This window comes from Myxocyprinus asiaticus, chromosome 19 (genome assembly GCF_019703515.2).
Source record: "Myxocyprinus asiaticus isolate MX2 ecotype Aquarium Trade chromosome 19, UBuf_Myxa_2, whole genome shotgun sequence".
Taxonomy (NCBI): Eukaryota; Metazoa; Chordata; class Actinopteri; order Cypriniformes; family Catostomidae; genus Myxocyprinus; species Myxocyprinus asiaticus.
Genome location: NC_059362.1, coordinates 901,088 through 920,039, shown reverse-complemented (window position 1 = coordinate 920,039; position 18,952 = coordinate 901,088). Strand labels below are relative to the sequence as shown.

Genomic DNA, 18,952 nt, shown 5'->3' with positions numbered 1-18,952 from the left:
GGATAAACCCATTGATTCTCAATATGATAATGTACAGACAGTGAATATAGGATATTTTAACTGAAACTGAACATACAGTCCACATACATGGTCATTGTGTTTAACAGCGTGCCATTTTATGATAAATCACTCAAATTTGAAAAATTTCGGATGAAACTAGAGACTCTAATCTTTTGAATCAAACAGGTTTCAAAGTAAAAATTTAATTTGGTTTTTTACCAGATGAAGTTTTGTTGATGTTTCTCTCAAACACAAACTCCACTGAGATCGGTGCCATGTTGTTTTATCACATGACTCGTGCGTTGAAAGTTTAACCCTTTACTGACAGCACAGAGTCTCCTGAACTGAGATCAGTCGGTTTAAATTAAATTATGCGTTGAATATTGTAAAGCCAAAATACAACATCCACGCATGTGGACGCGGGGTTGCACAAGGTTAAAGTATCCCAAAAAACCACAACCCTTGATGCTATAATTTTAACTCACGATTTGTTTTCAAATTAGCCTAATTTGGCATAAAAAACACACTGCTCACGCTTTGCAGCTGCTCTGGGAAAGAGAGAGCGAGAGGATGAGGTTTAGAAAGACAATCAAGTTTCTCTCCTGATTGACAAGTATTTTTTTTTCTTTCTGCCTTTTATGTTCATTATGAGAAGTATTCTAACACAGTTTGATAAAGTAACTGTATTCTGAATAAAGGTGCTTGAAAACGTAACAAGGGCTGAATACACTTACTTGATTTTTGTATTTTGAATACATTACTCTGTTACATGTATTCCGTTTCAGCCCAACCCTGTACTCAAGCATCCTAATATTGTTTTTTGTAGAAAAATCTACTTTTTATTAGATCTATTTTAAACATACATTTTACAATAGAACAAGGTTGTATACACTTGAGTCAGGAGTGCCTCCTACTGTCGCAAGCGCAAATAAAACCTGTCTCACATCAGCACTCTGCTCTCGAGGCAAACAGCTGCTTAATCGTGATGGCCACAGAAGAACATGCATTATTCACTCTTTAAAAGAGAAAAGAGAAACAACATTAAAGTTCAGTGGAATTTATGCCTTCCAGCTGTGAAGATGCTCTCATTATCCAAGGTCCTGAGAGATTTGAAAGCAATAAGAGCCACACAGAAATCACATTAGCTAGGTTAGCTAAAATGTATAAATATTAAAATGAGTTTGCCTTAGTGCTCAAAGAAATCCGAATTGCTACCAGTACTGACATAGGGTTAGGTAACCTAACCCTGGTTTACATGGATGCAAATGCAAACTGTGCTATATTAGCCAGGACGTCCTGTATGTTGATCCGTTCTGTATTGAAGCTGAAAAAATGACCCCTTCCTAATTTTGATCAATTATTTTTGAGAACAGTTCAAATGTCAATCAAAATCAAATCAAATGACTTTTATTGTCACATAGCCATATACACAAGTGCAATGGTGTGTGAAATTCTTGGGTGCAGTTCCGATCAACATAGCAGTCGTGACAGTGATGAGACATATACCAATTTACAATAAAATCAAATTAACACAACACAATTTAAAGTCTAATATACACATAATTACACACAACAATATACAAATAATAACATACATTGTACAGTATACAATACACACAATATAGATACACATTATTCAATAAAAAAAAAATAAAAAAGTATATATAGTAGTATATATAGAATGTACAGTATTGTACTGTATTGACATTCAGGCTGTCGGTTGATAGTCAGTTGTTAAGAGAGAATATAATATAATAAAAATATAATTTATGACAGTCCGGTGTGAGATATAAGAGTAAGAGTAATAAAGTGCAGTGCTGATGTATTTTGATCGTGGGAGATCAAGAGTTCAAAAGTCTGATTGCTTGGGGGAAGAAGCTATCATGGAGTCGGCTGGTGTGGGTCCTGATGCTGCGATACCGCCTGCCTGATGGTAGCAGTGAGAACAGCCCATGGCTCGGGTGGCTGGAGTCTCTGATCCTCCGAGCTTTTTTTACACACTGCCTGGTATATATGTCCTGGAGGGAGGGAAGCTCACCTCCGATGATGTGTCTGGCAGTTCGCACCACCCTTTGCAGTGCTTTGCAGTTGTGGGCGGTGCTATTGCCGTACCAGGCGGAGATGCAGCCAGTCAGGATGCTCTCTACAGTGCAGGTGTAGAACCGTGTGAGGATGTGGCGGTTCATTCCAAACTTCCTCAGCCGTCTCAGGAAGAAGAGGCACTGAAGAGCCTTCTTCACAACGGCTTCAGTGTGGATGGACCATATGAGTTCCTCAGTGATGTGGACACCCAGGAACTTGAAGCTGCTGACTCTCTCTACTGGTGCTCCATTGATGGTGATGGGTCTGTGTTCTCTGTCTTTTCTTCTGAAGTCCACCACAAGCTCATTTGTCTTACTGACGTTGAGGGAGAGGTTGTGCTCCTGACACCAGTGTGTCAGCGTGTGCACCTCCTCTCTGTAGGCTGTTTCATCATTGTCAGTGATCAGACCTACCACCGTCGTGTCATCAGCAAACTTAATGATGGCATTGGAGCTGTGTGTTGCCACACAGTCATGTGTGTACAAGGAATACAAGAGTGGGCTGAGAACTCAGCCCTGCGGGGCTCCAGTGTTGAGGGTCAGTGATGAGGAGATGTTGCTGCCTATTCTAACCACCTAGCGTCTGCTTGACAGGAAGTCCAGGATCCAGCTGCACAGCGAGCTGTTTAAGCCCATAGCCCGGAGTTTCTCATCTAGCTTGGAGGGCACTATGGTGTTGAATGCTGAGCTGTAGTCTACAAACAGCATTCTCACATAAGTGTTCTTTTTTTCCAGGTGGGAGAGAGCAGTGTGTATTGCAGATGCAATGGCATCATCAGTGGAGCGGTTGTTGCGGTAAGCAAACTGCAATGGGTCAAGAGAGAGAGGCAGCACAGAGCAGATGTAATCTCTGATTAGTCTCTCAAAGCATTTGCTGATGATGGGGGTCAGAGCAACAGGACGCCAGTCATTTAAGCAAGTTATTTTTGATTGCTTTGGAACAGGTACAATGGTGGATGTCTTAAAGCATGTGGGGACTACAGACAAAGAGAGGGAAAGGTTGAAAATGTCTGTAAAAACACCAGCCAGCTGGTTCGCGCACGCTCTGATGACGTGGCCCGGAATGCCGTCTGGGCCCGCGGCTTTGCGGATATTCACCCATCGGAAGGATCGGGTTACATCCGCTACAGAGACGGAGAGTGGACTAACCTCTGTAGCTTCAGCCACGAGAGCTCTCTCCGCGAGGGCGGTGTTATTTCCCTCAAAACGAGCATAAAAAGTATTTAGCTCATCCGGGAGAGAGGCAGCGGTGTTCATGGCGGAGTTTTTATTCCCTTTAAAGTCCGTGATGATGTTAATTCCCTGCCACATGCTTCTAGAGTTGGTGGTGTTAAACTGTCCTTCAATCTTGTTCCTGTACTGCCGTTTTTCTGTTCTGATAGTTTTTCGGAGGGCATAACTGGCTTGTTAATGCTCCTCCGCGTTCCCGGAATTGAAAGCAGAGGTCCGCACATTAAGTGCCGCGCGAACATCACCATTTATCCATGGCTTCTGGTTCGGATAGATCTGTATTGTTCTGGTCGGAACGACGTCCTCCATGCACTTTTTGATGAAACACATTACGCTATCAGCGTAAAGCTCAATGTCGTCATCAGAGGCGGACCGGAACATCTCCCAGTCCGTGTGATCAAAACAGTCTTGTAGCGTAGAGTCTGATTGGTCTGACCAGCACTGGATCGTTCTGAGGGTGGGTGCTTCCTGTTTCAGTTTCAGCCTGTAAGCGGGCAGAAGCAGAATGGAAGAGTGGTCCGATTTTGCCAAATGGTGGGCGGGGGAGGGATTTGTAGCCATCCCGAAAGGGAGAGTAGCAATGGTCCAAAACCCGGTCCCCTCGTGTGTTGAAACTAATGTGCTGGTGGTATTTTGGTGCGACTGATTTGAAACTGGCTTTATTAAAGTCCCCGGCAACAATGAACGTGGCCTCAGGGTGCGCGGTTTCATGCTCACTTATACTCCCATACAGTTCCTTGAGTGCCCGGTCTGTGTCGGCTTGTGGTGGGATGTACACAGCAGTGATAATGACCGCTGTGAACTCCCTCGGTAGCCAGAATGGTCGACACAGAAGTATGAGAAATTCCAGATCAGGAGAGCAGAAAGACTTGATAGAATGTACGTTCCTCTGATCACACCAGGATTTGTTGATCATAAAACATACACCACCACCTCTGCTTTTACCTGAGAGGTCTTTCGCTCTGTCTGCTTGGTGCACGGAGAACCCCGCGGGTTCAATGGCTGAGTTTGGAATCTCCGCAGACATCCAAGTTTCCGTAAGGCAGATAATGCAGCAGTCCCTCGTCTCTCGTTGGAAAGAGATCCGCGCTTTCAGCTCGCAGAGCTTGTTATCCAGAGACTGAACATTTGCCAGTAGAATACTGGGTAGCGGGGGTCGATTTGCGCGGCGTCTTACTCTGATGAGAACGCCGGCTCTGTTTCCCCTTTTCCTCCTGCGTTTCCGCGTCCGGACTGCCCAGACAAAGGGCTCCGCTTGCGTGTTTGTAAACAGCGGGTCGGCATTGAGGAATTTGAAGTCCGGTTTACGGTGTGAAATTGCTGAACCAATGTCCAAAAGTGTTTGTCTGTCGTAGACAATAAGGACAACATCCAAGACAAAAAAATATAAGAATTGTGAACAAAACAAACAAAACACTACCATGTTGTGTCGGAGCTCGCAACGCAGCAGCCATACTCGATGCCATCTTGAGTCCAATCAAAATGTCTGGCTGAGGGAGACATTTTTGCAAATGTAACATGTTCAACACTTATTGTAATTAGGAATAAATAATTGAAAAGACACACTAAAAGTTTAAATTGGTTTTGATCTATTCTTTAAAGCTAGATTTTGTTTTCTTTTTGGAATCAAATTTTTTTCCCCCTATAAAATCCTCCTTAAACAGAAACATAAACATATAAATCAGCCATAAACTGTTAGCTGGTGATGTTTGACTTTGGATCATGAGCAAGCAGAGGAAAGACACTCCATTATTTAATTATGACAGTAATAACGATGATGATGATAACGTGTGATCTACCTATTGAATACAGTCTGAAGTTAATGAGTAGTGCAAATTACAATTGCCTATACACACTAACTGCAATACATGCTACTTTGCATTGTTTCTGAATCTGAGGTATATCCTGTCAGATTTGGTTTAATGTTAACCAAGACATAATTCAGTGCATCTATTCTGATTATATTTGCTTGATTAGAAATTAGCTTTTTCTGCATTTTCTGTAGCAGACAGAGAACTCACCTGATTTCTTTAAAAATACAGAGTTGTTCAACATTAACAGTTCATTTTCTGTTTTCTTGTTAAGGTGCAGTGTCCATGTTTCTTTTCCTTAGATATAATAACAGCTACAACAGTACTCTTAAAATTACTCAAACATGTCCTGTTTGCATCCAGAAGGCATAATTAAAAGTTTTAGAGATCATATAAATTCATATATATTCATATATATATATTTTCTTGAATTTATTTACGGATGTGCCCTTGTGGTGATCCAAAAGTAATTGAAGGTAATCAGATTACATTTCTTTCATACGGTTGTATTTGAATTACATTACTGGTTACATTTATTAAGTAATCAGTATTCTGTAACGGATTACATTTTTAAAAAAGTAACCCTCCCAACCCTGTCCACAAGTTGTTAGTATGATACAATAAATGTGCTAGTCACATGGTTAAAGAGAAGGGGGTGGGTTAAGCAGACAAGATACAAGTGTATCCCATGCTTCTACAGTGGAAGGTCATGCTTTGTGTGTTATTGTTAAGGGTCACTCTATTGAGGCTACAGTTGAAGTCAGAAGTTTACATGCACCGTAGCCAAATACATTTAAACTCAGTTTTTCACAATTCCTGACATTTAACACTAGAAAACATTCCCTGTCTTAGGTCAGTTAGGATCACTAATTTATTTTAAGAATGTGAAATGTCAGAATAATAGTAGAGAGAATGATTTATTTCAGCTTTTATTCCTTTCATCACATTCACAGTGGGTAAGAAGTTTACATACACTTTGTTAGTATTTGGTAACTTTGCCTTTAAATTGTTTAACTTGGGTCAAACGTCTTGGGTAGCCTTCCACAAGCTTCTCACAATAAGTTACTGGAATTTTGGCCCATTCCTCCAGACAGAACTGGAGTAACTGAGTCAGGTTTGTAGTTCTCCTTGCTCGCACACGCCTTTTCAGTTCTGCCCACAAATCTTCTATCGGATTGAGGTCAGGGCTTTGTGATGGCCACTCAGTACCTTGACTTTGTTGTCCTTAAGCCATTTTGCCACAACTCTGGAGGTATGCTTGGGGTCATTGTCCATTTGGAAGACCCATTTGTGACCGAACTTTAACTTCCTGTCTGATGTCTTGAGATGTGGCTTCAATATATCCACATAATTTTCCTTCTTCATAATGCCATCTATTTTGTGAAGTGCACCAGTCCCTCCTGCAGCAAAGCACCCCCACAACATGATGCTGCCACCCCCATGCTTCACGGTTGGGATGGTGTTCTTCGGCTGCAAGCCTCACCCTTTCACCTCCCAACATAACGATGGTCATTATGGCCAAACAGTTCAATTTTTGTTTTATCAGACCTTCAGGCATTTGGATATTGCTCCCAAGGATGAACCAGACTTTTTTTATTTTTTTATTTTTTTATTTTTCTGTGATCTTGGCTGATTTCTTTTGATTTTTCCATGATGTCAAGCAAAGAGGCTCCGAGTTTGAAGGTAGGTCTTAAAATATATCCACAGGTACACCTCCAGTTGACTCCAGTTAGCCTATCAGAAGCTAATTAGCTAATTGTCTAAAGGCTTGACATAACTTTCTGGAATTTTCCAAGCTATTTAAAGGCACAGTTAACTTAGTGTATGTAAACTTCTGACCCACTGGAATTGTGATATAGTCAATTAAAAGTGAAACAATCTGTCTGTAAACAATTGTTGGAAAAATTACTCATGTCATGCACAAAGTAGATGTCCTAGACGACTTGCGTGGTTAAAACCACTTGAGTGGTTAAATTTGTTTTAATGATTTCAACCTAAGTGTATGTAAACTTCTGACTTCAGCTGTATATATCTGTAATTATTTAACCAGTACTGTATGGAAGGAGCCCCAGGCGAAAAACAAGAACTAATTATGTTTTTTTTTTTTTTACTGCCATTAAACCTGAAAATATACGCTTTTTATGAGACAGTCTAAAATTAAAAGAGGAATCATCAAGAAATAAAACAAGAATTTTGGGCACTGGAAATTTCAAAACCTCTTCTAAAAAGTATGCTACCTGAGACCAAAAATGTGACACCATTGGACAGTCCCAGAAAATATGTAAATACATCCCTGTGAAGTTCTGAGTATGTTGTGTGCAGTTAGGGCTGCGCTTCAATCGGAATCGTTTATATGGAAAGGCATAGACTTTATGGATAAATTTGTAGTGAATAAGCTGGTGTGCTGGATTCTTTGAAGCTGAGAAAAATGTTAGACCAAACAATATCCCAGTCAAGTTCCAAGCCCAATGCTCGGAGGACCTGTTTCCAGGACTGAGTTACTCCCAGTGTCTTGCAAGACTTTGATATAAGCTTGTTGTAAATACTGGACACAAGTCGGAGGAGGTTTGAGGGTGGATCCATATCCATAAAGGGTGAGATGGTAAGGGTGTATTCCATGGTACACCATAGGCATGAAGTGAGGATCTCAGTTGTAGATATAAAAACCAGGAGAAACCAGGAAGATTGTGCTGTTCCTTAAGGTCTTGGAATGAAAGTAACCCATTCTCATTGGATAGGTCCCGAAGTGTTAAGATAGTTGCCCAAAACAAGTTATCAAATGGTCTCTTTTGTAACAGGTTATAATTAAACCATAAAGGAGAATTGTTGCAAAATTTAAGATAACACCGTCAACCAAACATACAAGGAGTTGGCTATAATCGGCCCAAACGTTTTATGTGCAGCTTTTAGTTTAATACCAGAAAACATTATATCCTCCGGTCTATGAGGTTTCACTTGTTTTTCCTAAATCAAGTGTCACGGAGTGCCAGATGAGCTATCACACCAAGTTTTCAGTGCTTTGATTTGAAAAGACCAATAGTACAACTTGTAATCAGGTACTGCCAGACCAGCTGAGGATTTAAGACACTGAAGTGTTCGAATCTGAATGCGAGGTTTCTTACTGTTCCAAATGAATTTTGTAGTCAAGGCCTGTAATTCTTCTAAATAATTCGGGGGTGGTGGTATGGGGAGCATTAAGAAAAAATTCAGTTTACCAAGGACATTCATTTTAATGATTGAAATTCTGCATTGTAGAGACATTTTTAAAGAAGTCCACCTCTGGAGGTCTGAAGCAATTGCTGTCTTTAATTTGTTGTAATTTAACTGAGAGACACTTGAAAATCTTGATATCTCAATACCCAAATATGTGAAGCTAGTATTGTGCCATTTAATGTGAGGAATAGGCGGTAAATTATACTGTTTTGCAGGGGTATTTAAAGGGACGAGAAGAGATTTATCCCAGTTCATTTTGTAGCCAGAAAATCAATATTCAATATTTGAAGGAGAGACTCTGAGTAAAATAGTAAAATAAAGTAGTATGTCGTCGGCATGAGAGATTTTATGTTCCGAATTTTGTACATAGATGAGTGATATGGAGGAGTTAAAATCATATTGCTTGTGCTAGAGGCTTCAGTGACAACGCAAACAACAGAGGAGACAACGGGCATCCTTGATGTGTACCACACTGTAAGGAAAAGGGCTTTGAAAGAATGTTACCCGTTCGCACAACTGCTAAGGGGTTCATGTACAATGTTTTAATCATTGAAATAAAGACTTTCCCGAACCCAAATCTCTCTATTACTGCCCAGAAATTGTCCCAGCTCACTCGATCAAAGGCTTTTTAAGCATCCAAACTAAATACTTCTGCGGGTTCTGGATCCAATTCATATGCATATATGATATGTAATAGACATTTAATGATGTCTGAAGCTAGTCTCCCATTTAAAAACCCTGTCTGGACATGATTAATTAATTTCCCTATATAAGGTTCCATTCTTTTAACAAGAACTTTAGCGTTTAGTTTCAATTCAGTTGAAATTAAGGATATAGGCCTGTAATTACCACATTCCAGGGGATTTTTGCCTTTTTTAAGTAGGACTGATATAAGTGAAGTATTCTGGTCTCTATTAAATGAACCATTTTCCAGTGCAAAATTAACAATTTAAAAGAAGTGGGCCAATGAGATCCCAGATTTCTAAAAACAACTCAAGACCAGGTGATTTACCTCTTGTCATTGACTTTAAAGCCCCTTCTAATTCTGAGAGATTGACAAGTAGATCAAGATTTTTTGTTTCCTCATTAAGGGAGGGGAGCTCAAGCCTAGACAGAAACACTTTGATAGCATTAGGGTCAGTGACTGGTTCAGCAGTATAGAGATGAGAATAAAATACTTTCAAAGTGTCATTAATTTCAACCTGTTTATTTGTGACAGTGCCCGACATTGTCTGAATTGCATTAATGGAGGAATATAGCTCGTTCTGCTTTAGTTTAGCAGCCAGAAGTCTACTTGAATTTTCTGCCTGAGAATAATAAGTTACTCTAGTATGATAAATTCAGCTTTTGACTTGAGCAAATTATTTAACTCAAATTTGAGAGCTGACAGAGTTGTTTTTCTGATTTTATTATTCAATTAGGCCAATTTAATTTTTTAACTCTACTATTCTGTTAACTTTCAATGAATTTATATATGATGCAAATGAGGTGCATTCCCCCCTGATAAAACATTTAGTCGTCTCGCAGTGTTTGGGGTGAAGAGGCAGACTTCAGATTCAGTTCTAAAAACAATTTAAGATTAGACCTCAGCTGCTTCAGAAACTCTGTGTTATGAAGTAGGGTGGTGTTAAATCGCCATCTATAAACCGTCTGTGGTGGCTGAAAGCAATAAATCACTGAAGCATGGTCAGAAATTACAATTGGAAGAATATCCGTAAAATCTAAACACTGATTTAAAGAAGGGGAAACAAAATTATAATAAATGCGAGAATAAGTATTATGTCTCTTAGAGAAAAGGTATAGATTTTCGCCGTCGGGTTCCTAAATCACCAAGCCTTAATAACATTTAACTCTGTGATAAATGTGTTAATATTATGGGACATTTTTAGACTTGGATTTTAATCAGTATTCGATTTGTCTAAAGTTGCATCAAGCACCTGATTAAAATCTCCACCCACTATAAGCAGATAGTCCGGAAAGCTCAAAAGGATGTTAGAGACAGCATCCATAAAATTGGGGTCATAAACGTTTGGACAGTATATAGAAGCAAAACGCATCTTTTTTTTTTTTCTTTTTTTTTTTGTAATTAACATTTTTATGGATTCCATACACAAAACCCAATAAACACAACATAAAATACGGAATCAGTTATATAAATTAAAACCCCTCCCCGCGAACCCACCCGGACACAAACACGCATTACAGTGGTCTCTTACAATTATAACAAAAAATTAGAAACAAACAAAATAATACTTTCAAAAAACAAGAGTGCACATACACATCAAACTAAAAATCAAAAATCCCTCTCCACTGCCCCTCCCTGAGAACCCTCCCTGAGAATCCAAATATCCACCCCACTTCCTATTAAACAAATCCCACTTTCCCAACCTTTTGTAAATCACCTCCTCAAATGCCACAACTTCACTCATCTCCCCGCACCACTCCCGAAACGAGGGTGTCCCAGCTGTCTTCCACCCCCTGAGGATTATTCTCCTGGCCACCATAACTCCGGCCAGGACCTAACCTCTCAAGTGACTATCCCCAAAATTTATGACCTCCCCATCACCCAGAATGCAGAGTCTGGGGCAAAATGAAAACCGTGTGTCCAACACATCACGCATAAATCCCTGAATCTTCAACCAGAATTCCTGTATTTTAACACATCCCCAAAAAACATGGGATATGTCCCCGTCTTCTGATTGGCATCGCCAACAGGTGGGTGTGTCTTTAAGACCAAGTCTGTACAATCTAGAGGGGGTCCAATATAATCGATTCAAAATCTTAAATTGCATCAGACGCACCCTTGAATCTCTAGATGTAGACTTGATGTTTTTTAGAATCTTAGCCCACATTCCCTCCTCCAATACGAAATTTAAATCTCTCTCCCATAATCTCTTGAGAGAAGTTGAAGCTCCCAGACTCTGAATTAACAGGGAGTAATACACTGATGCCTCATGACCTTTTCCAAAAGCAGTTATCACCACTTCTAGAGTATCTGCCCTTTTAGGAGGGGTGTATGCTACTCCCAAAAATAGTACAGAGCAGATGGCCCAGCTGTAAATACCTGAAGAACTGAGATCTAGGAATCCTGAAATGTTGGACCAAACGATCTCAACCCACCACTCACATATAGGTCACTGAGTGTATTAACACCCCTCACAAACCACTCCGACCAGCAGAAAGGGGACTCACCAATACGCAACTTTGGGTTTAGCTATATGCTCGAGGCAACATTTAAATAAATGTCTGAATTGAACACTCTGGACACTTTTGACCATAGCGTGTGCAGATGTGAGATAACGGGGTGCGACTTAACTTCTCCAATTAGTTTAATAGAAAGGCTTTGTAATAGTAGAATAGAGGCAATAACTTTCTGTTCAATTCCAAACCAGGGAGGGGCTCTCTCAGGTGGAAGTGACCAATGAGCTAAATGTCTGAGACCGAATGCATAATAATAAAACAAAATCTTGGGTAGGCCTAGCCCACCTTTGTCAATTGGCCTATGTAACTTACTGAAATGTAATCTGGGATGCTTTCCATTCCAAATGAAGGACTTCGCTATACTATCAAATTGCTTGAAATAAGAGGGGGGACATCTACAGAGAGAGATTGTAGTTGAACTTTGGAATACAATTCATTTTAATAACATTAACCTTCCCAATCATCGATAAATGTAATGAAGCCCACCTGTCCACATCGCTCAAACCTTTTTATTAAAGGTTCAAAATTAACTCTGACTAAATCACATAATTTTGCTGGGAATAAAATGCCCAAATACCTAATGCCCTGTTTGGGCCATTGAAAGTCGCTCGGTTGAAAAGCCATTACTGGGCAGTACGCTTTCAGAGCCAAAGCTACGGATTTAGGCCAGTTAACTCTGTATCCTGAAAATTTAGAAAAGGAATTAATAATTCTGTGGAGGCAAGGCATAGATCTAGTGGGGTCGGAGATGAATAATAAAATATCATCTGCATAAAGTAAAAGTTTATGCGCCACACCTCCCGCCACCACCCCTGGAAAATCATCCATTTCTTATCGCAGCTGCTAATGGTTCCAGGTCAAGACAGAACAATAATGGGGAAAGAGGGCAACCCTGCCGAGTGCCCCATCCAGAGTAAAATAATCTGAAATAATCCATTTGTTTGTACCGCCGATACTGGATGTCTTAATCCATCCAATAAAAGTATTTCCGAACCTGTATATTTCTAGCATCTTAAAAAGATAATCCCATTCTACCATATCAATGCATTTTCGGCATCAAGTGAGATGGCAGCGACCAGAGTCCGATCATTCGCCACTGACCACATGATATTAATGAGACGCCTAATGTTGTCAGAAGAGCTGCGGACCCGAATAAACCCCACCTGATCTATATGTATAAGGGATGTCATAACTTAAATGATTAGCCAAAATGTTTGCCAAAATGTTTACATCTAGCTGGATCAGGGAGATTGGACGGTAACTTTTACACTCGCTTGGATCTTTATCCTTTTTAAGAATCCGACTGATCCGGGCTTGTGTCATGGTTGGCGGAAGTTTTCCATTCTTTAATGATTCCGTTTAAACTTCTAACAAAAGTGGAGCCAGTTCTGTAGCATAAGATCTAAAAAAATTCCACGGCAAAGCCATCTGGCCCTGGAGCCTTGCCAGTAGGCAGGGCCTTAATTACCTCATCAAGCTCCTCCAAGGTTATCTCAGAATCAAGAGAATTGTTGTGCTCAATCGTCAGTTTAGGGAGTTCTAATGGTTCTACAAAGTTTCTAATATCTTCATCAGTAGACGAAGACGTGGAACTATAAAGATCAATATAGAATTCTTTAAAGGCATTATTAATATCAATGGCCGAGGTTAAAACTTCACCACCAGCAGATTTCACAGAGGGAATGGTCGAAAAAGACTCTTTCTGCTTTACATATCTAGCCAAAGCTTCCCTGCTTTGTCTCCCGACTATGACTGCCTTGCCCTGAATAACCAAAACTCCACTTTCGGCGACAAAATAGTATTATATCTGTATTTCAAACGGGTCAATTCTCTGAGGCCATTAGACGACATTTGGCGCTTCAGTTCTGCCTCTGCACTTTTAATATTCCCATCCAACTCCACGAGTTCTCGTGCTTTCAATTTTTTGGTGAATGAGGCATACTGTATGATCCGTGTAAGTGCCTCCAAAGCCATGCCAACAGGATACCGAGGACCAGTTGGTCTCCATATAAACATTGATTTCAGCCTTTAACATTTGTTTGAATTCAGGATTTTGCAAAAGGGATACATTAAAGTGCCAGCTGTATGATTTCTTTTTCTCCGTATGGCAACACCTCTAAACACACCAGGGTGTGATCTGAGACTAAGATATTTCCAATTGAGCAATCGACAGCAGATGAAATGAGGGACTTTAGATATATAAAAAAAATCTATTCTTGAATAAATCTCATGGACTGATGAAAAAAAATGTATAGTCCCTACCAGATGGGTTCAAAAGTCTCCAAATATCTGCAAGACCAAGATTTTTACACATCCTGTGAAGCATCAATGTTGCTCTAGGGGGCTTACACACTTTTGCTTCACTATGATCAAGGACTGAGTCCATCACAAGATTAAAGTCTCCTCCCAATATTATATCATGAGGGGTGCCAGCGACTTGCAACATCCCTTCAGGATCTATAAAAAAGCCCTGATCATCAGCGTTAGGTGCGTAAATATTAGCCAAAATCAACCTTTGCCCCTGAATTTCTGCGAAAACAATAATGACTCTTCCTATTTTATCTTTAATCTGTTTGGGAAATTTGAATTGTAGATGCTTATTTATCATTGTAATGACTCCCCTGCTCTTACTTGAACCAGCGCTAAAGAAAACATGTCCACCCCATATCTTGCCAATTTTTTCAGCTTCCTGTGGGGAAGGATGCGTTTCTTGAAGTAACACTATCATATTTTTTACGCTTAAGAAAAGAAATAACTTTCCTTCTTTTTATGGGGTGCCCCAACCCATTGACATTCCATGTGGAGAGAGATAACCTACTCATAATAACATCTGACATTTTGATATAATAGAAAAAATAAATTGTGTGTCAAAAACAATATTATACAGACCACATTCCCCATTAATGCAACAATCAAACCCTGAACTTCCCCCCGAGCAAAACAAACAGAAAAAAGAAAAACGTGCGCATTAACCCCGCGCACGACAGCGCCAACTGGCGTCAATCCCTCTAAACACAAAGAGTCCATGTACGCATGCGAGAACCCCTGCGACAACCTTGCCATCGGAATGCTCAAGTCCGGTGTTTCTGCACAAATTTTGTGAGGCAAAATTACATAACAGAAAATACTTTGTGAAAACAGACCCTAGCCAATAGGCATAGTAAACACAAAGAACATGTAGATTAATTCATAGAACTGTCTTGAAGTGTTCCTCCACAAAACAAACTCCAGCTGATATAAAGCAGTTCAGTTTACTCGGACAGACAAACAATTGTTCAGTGAGCCGGCTGTTATGAGTACAGCAGATGATGTAATTATTCCAATGTCCCGCAAAAATACTCAACAAAAACAAACTCCATATTCCACAAAACAAGTTCCAGCCACTAGGCGGAACCAGCAAAAAATAAATAAAATCAAATAAAATAAAAACAGGCATCCCGGTTCCTCGAATGATCAAGTGTGTATTATTCACTCAGAGGCTGCATAAAAAAATACACCATGACTTATTCAGTCCGTCAACTTTATAAAATACATCCTTTGTGTAGGCATGAAGATATTTTGCAGTCATTCTTAGTATCCATTCTCAATCTGGCCGGGAACTTCAGTGTTAAAGCGATCATCCGTCCATGCAAAAGTTTCTTGAAGGAGTGTTATTCCACAAAACAAACTCCAGCCGCTAGGCGGAGCCAACAAAAATGGCACCCAGCTTCCTTGGACAGCCAGAGTAAGTACAGTGAGTTAATCCACTCTGGAGCTACATGAAAAACCCCAAATGGCTTACCCATTGTTTTTATAAAAGACAGTGCTTGCTTTGGACACGTAAATACCCTGCGGCCATCCTTAGTTTCTGTTCTCAGTTTGACCAGAAACATCAGTGCAAAAGCGATCTTCCTTTGATGTAAGAGTGTCTTACATTCCTTGAACCGATCGCGTTTCTCCCGTCACATTCGCAAAGTTCGGGAACAAGAAAATATTGTGATTCTGCCAAGAAAGCCTTCCTTTACTCCTCGCCTGGCGCAACACAAGATCTTTATCGGATGATCTCAGAAATTTGGCCAGAATTGTTCAGGGCCTGTCTCCCTCAGCAGATCTGCGAGCAGGAACTTTGTGAGCTTGCTTGATTTCCAGTTTATGGCCTGTTATGTCAAGCAGACTCGGGAAGAGCTCGTCCAGGAATTTCACCATATCTCTGCCTTCTTCATGCTCAGGAATTCCAACAATTTGTATGTTATTCCTTCAGGCTCCTATTTTCCAAATCTTCCAGTTTTTCCAAGACTTTTTCCACGATTATTTTGGTCGTGGGCGAACCAGCGGATAATTCACTTTCGGATGATTCCAGATAATCGATTCGTTTCTCAACTTCTGTCACTCTTGTAGCCAACTAAGAGAACTTTGCTTCCATTGCCGTAATCGATCAACGTATTATAGCAAGATCCTCCAAGTCAGCAACAACCTTCGTCAGCATCACCGAGATGTTGGACAGTTGATGCTGAATTTCATCTCCCGACATGACATCCAAATCGAGTCCCCGGCTCGCAGGGCCACCAGAGGTTTCATCTTGAGCACGTAAGTATCTTTTAATGTCTCCAGAGCCATAGGATTTTTACTTCTTTGCCATGTTTACCTCATAGAACAAATATGTAACTGGGTGTATCAAATCTCACCGGTTATAACATGAAAATAATAAAAAAACAGCAAAGTGCGCAGAGCTCGTGTTTCATACGTCTGCTTCTCGCATGGCGTCAAGGGTACCCCACAAAACGCATCTTAATATTATTGACTGCAACACATGCATACACCAGTCTTCCTTCATTATCACTCCCAATGGTGTCAACCTTCACGGTAAGCTTCCTGTAAAATAAAATTAAAACGCCTTTTTGTTCTGTTTGTAGCGGTTGAAAATGGTACATACTTGTAAAACCTATTCTGGAATCTGAACATCATCTCTCTTTAAATGCTTTTCTTGAATCAAAGCAATTGAAGCCCTTTTGCGTCTGAGAAATTCCATAAATTTCGTACGCTTAACTGGTGCATTTAAACGCGGACATTCCATGATATTATGTTAAAAGCCATATCGTGGCTTGCACTATCAAAAGACCAGGATTAGAAAACGGGCAAACTGTAGCAAAAACACAAAATATCATGACAGTAAAGAGGCTCTGGCAGTAAATGCTTGACAAAAATCAGAACATAATTGAAACATTCCTCCTGCAAGAGACTAAGCATGCTTTCTCTTAGGATGGAGAAAGATAATATAAAACTTCTATGACCCGAGGTGTACAAAGGCAATACACGTCTCAAGCCCAAGCCTACATGAGGGTATCAGACTCGAGGTTAACTTTAAATGAAACAGAATAAAAACAAACATATACATGTGGCATACGGAACTGAATGCTATCGATTAAATTTACCTTAAAGCAATAGTTGTGAGCAAACAGTAGTTTAAGATAGTTGTGCCTATAAATGGGACCTCAAATATATGCGTATAGCATTTCCCTTAAATTAACAGCAAAGGCACCTGTTAAGTGGGTTGCTTCATGTTTAAGGCTGATTTATATCTGTCGGGTTGTCCTGCTTGTTTGACGGAATAACCGGTGATGATGATGCTTGTAGGGCTCTAAACCTGAAAGATGTTGTTAAGGGTGAGGAACGGACAAGAGCGGCCAGGAGGTTTTCAGCATACTCCACTTCTTTAAAATGATGTTGTCTCGTTGACCTTGACTTTGAGTGTCGCAGGGTAGATCAGAAAAGGACGAAGTCCCATGTCAATCATGCGCTTCCTCACGGAGTCAGACTTTCTCCTCCTCTACACCGTTTCATTGCTGTAATCATGGAAAAAAGCTAGACTGGAGGTTCCATGCTTGGGGGCCAATTTAAGGGTCCTGACTCCCTGTAAAATCTTCTCCCTGTCTTGAAAGTGGAGAAGTGCAAAGATCATATTGCTTATTGTTATTTTCTCTCTTTAGTTCATGAGTTCCTCACTCTGGAAGGACCAGCACTACTGAGGATGCGAGTGAAGCATCTGATCAAAGAGAGCTGTATTGAGCAGGCAGCATTACTTGCCAAGGCCTGTGCCGAGCTATTCAAATTTGAAGATCAGGGACACTTTAAGCAGATGTACCTGGTTTGTTTGTGCACTGTTGCTCCACAGGAACTTGTAATGGAAGAGGTAAGGACAGTGAACTGTTAACTGAGAATATACAGCTCAGTCCACTGAGTCCACATGTGAAAATGCTTCTATTTTGTTTTTTATCATTGCAAATTATATTATTGTAACAATTTAAGTGAAAAAGTACAATTAAAAGTTTTAACATAAATTTCAAAATGTCTTGGTATTTTGCATATCCACCTTTTGCTTTAATGACAACATGCACTTGAGCTGGCATGGACTCTTCAAGCCTGATGATCATGTTATCCTGCATGATTGAGAATGTTCCATTGAGCATCTTGTCTGTGCTTTAATGGAAGCAAGAATGTCTGACCTTTTGTACAAAGGAGTTAACATGGTCATTGTTGCATGTTTGCTTTGATCAGTGATTTAGAAGTAATGCAGTCTTTCATAATTTCATGTCATACCTTTTATATATATATATATATATATATATATATATATATCAAATCTTAAAACTTAGATTATTTCCAGGTCAGTTAGGTTTTGAATCCCAGATTTTCAATGTGGACACTTGAACCCCCACTGTACTTTACATATGCATCTCATCACTCAGCATTTGGTTTATAACTACTATTTCGGCAAATATTTATAAAAATATTCTTGTTTCATAAACCATAGCTTAGCAAATACAGACCTCCTAAAAAATATTTAACTTAGAAAAAAGTGTGAATTAAAATTTTATGATTATTATTATCATCATCATCGTCACAAAGTCCTTGTTGGTAGATTTTTATATTTCAGAAGACAAATACCACAACTGGCTTAACATTTTTTTCTTTTCAGCTATCAAGAGTGGACTGTCGAGATGCTTTAGAGATGATTTGTAACCTTGAAGCAGATGGTGATGAGAAAGCAGCCTTTACATTGTGCTCTGGTTTTTTGACCCATCAGATTCTTCAGGAGGATTCTTACTGTGCTTGGTAAGTCATAAAAGTTACTATTATTTGGTAAGTATCTCATACCGTAAGTATGAGAAATATCTCAATGTGCTACTTTTTGTAAAAACTTTGAAGGACTTCATGAGAGAGACTATAGTCTTTTCTAAGTAATTTGAATGAGAGATTTTTTTTGTGTCATTTGGCAGGGAACTGACTCTCTTCTGGGGCAAACTGCTCAAGCGATTAGAATCTTCAGAGCAAGGTTTTTTGGACAGATGCCGTCAGATGTCGATTCTGTCTAAAACAGTATTCCACCTACTCTTTTTCGTTAAGGTCATCCAGTCAGAGGTGAGCCTTCCTACAGTT

At 39.9% G+C, this 18,952-nt stretch overlaps 1 protein-coding gene across 1 annotated transcript in view; it reads left to right on the top strand.

Annotated features, from left to right (window-relative positions):
- LOC127410270 (zinc finger protein 292-like) overlaps positions 1-18,952 on the top strand; it is an 80,533-nt gene that overhangs the window by 53,575 nt on the left and 8,006 nt on the right. Inside the window, exons 5-7 of the mRNA XM_051645448.1 lie at positions 17,503-17,705; positions 18,492-18,628; positions 18,793-18,934. Coding sequence (XP_051501408.1) covers positions 17,503-17,705; positions 18,492-18,628; positions 18,793-18,934 — 482 coding nt within the window. The remainder of the gene's footprint in view (positions 1-17,502; positions 17,706-18,491; positions 18,629-18,792; positions 18,935-18,952) is intronic.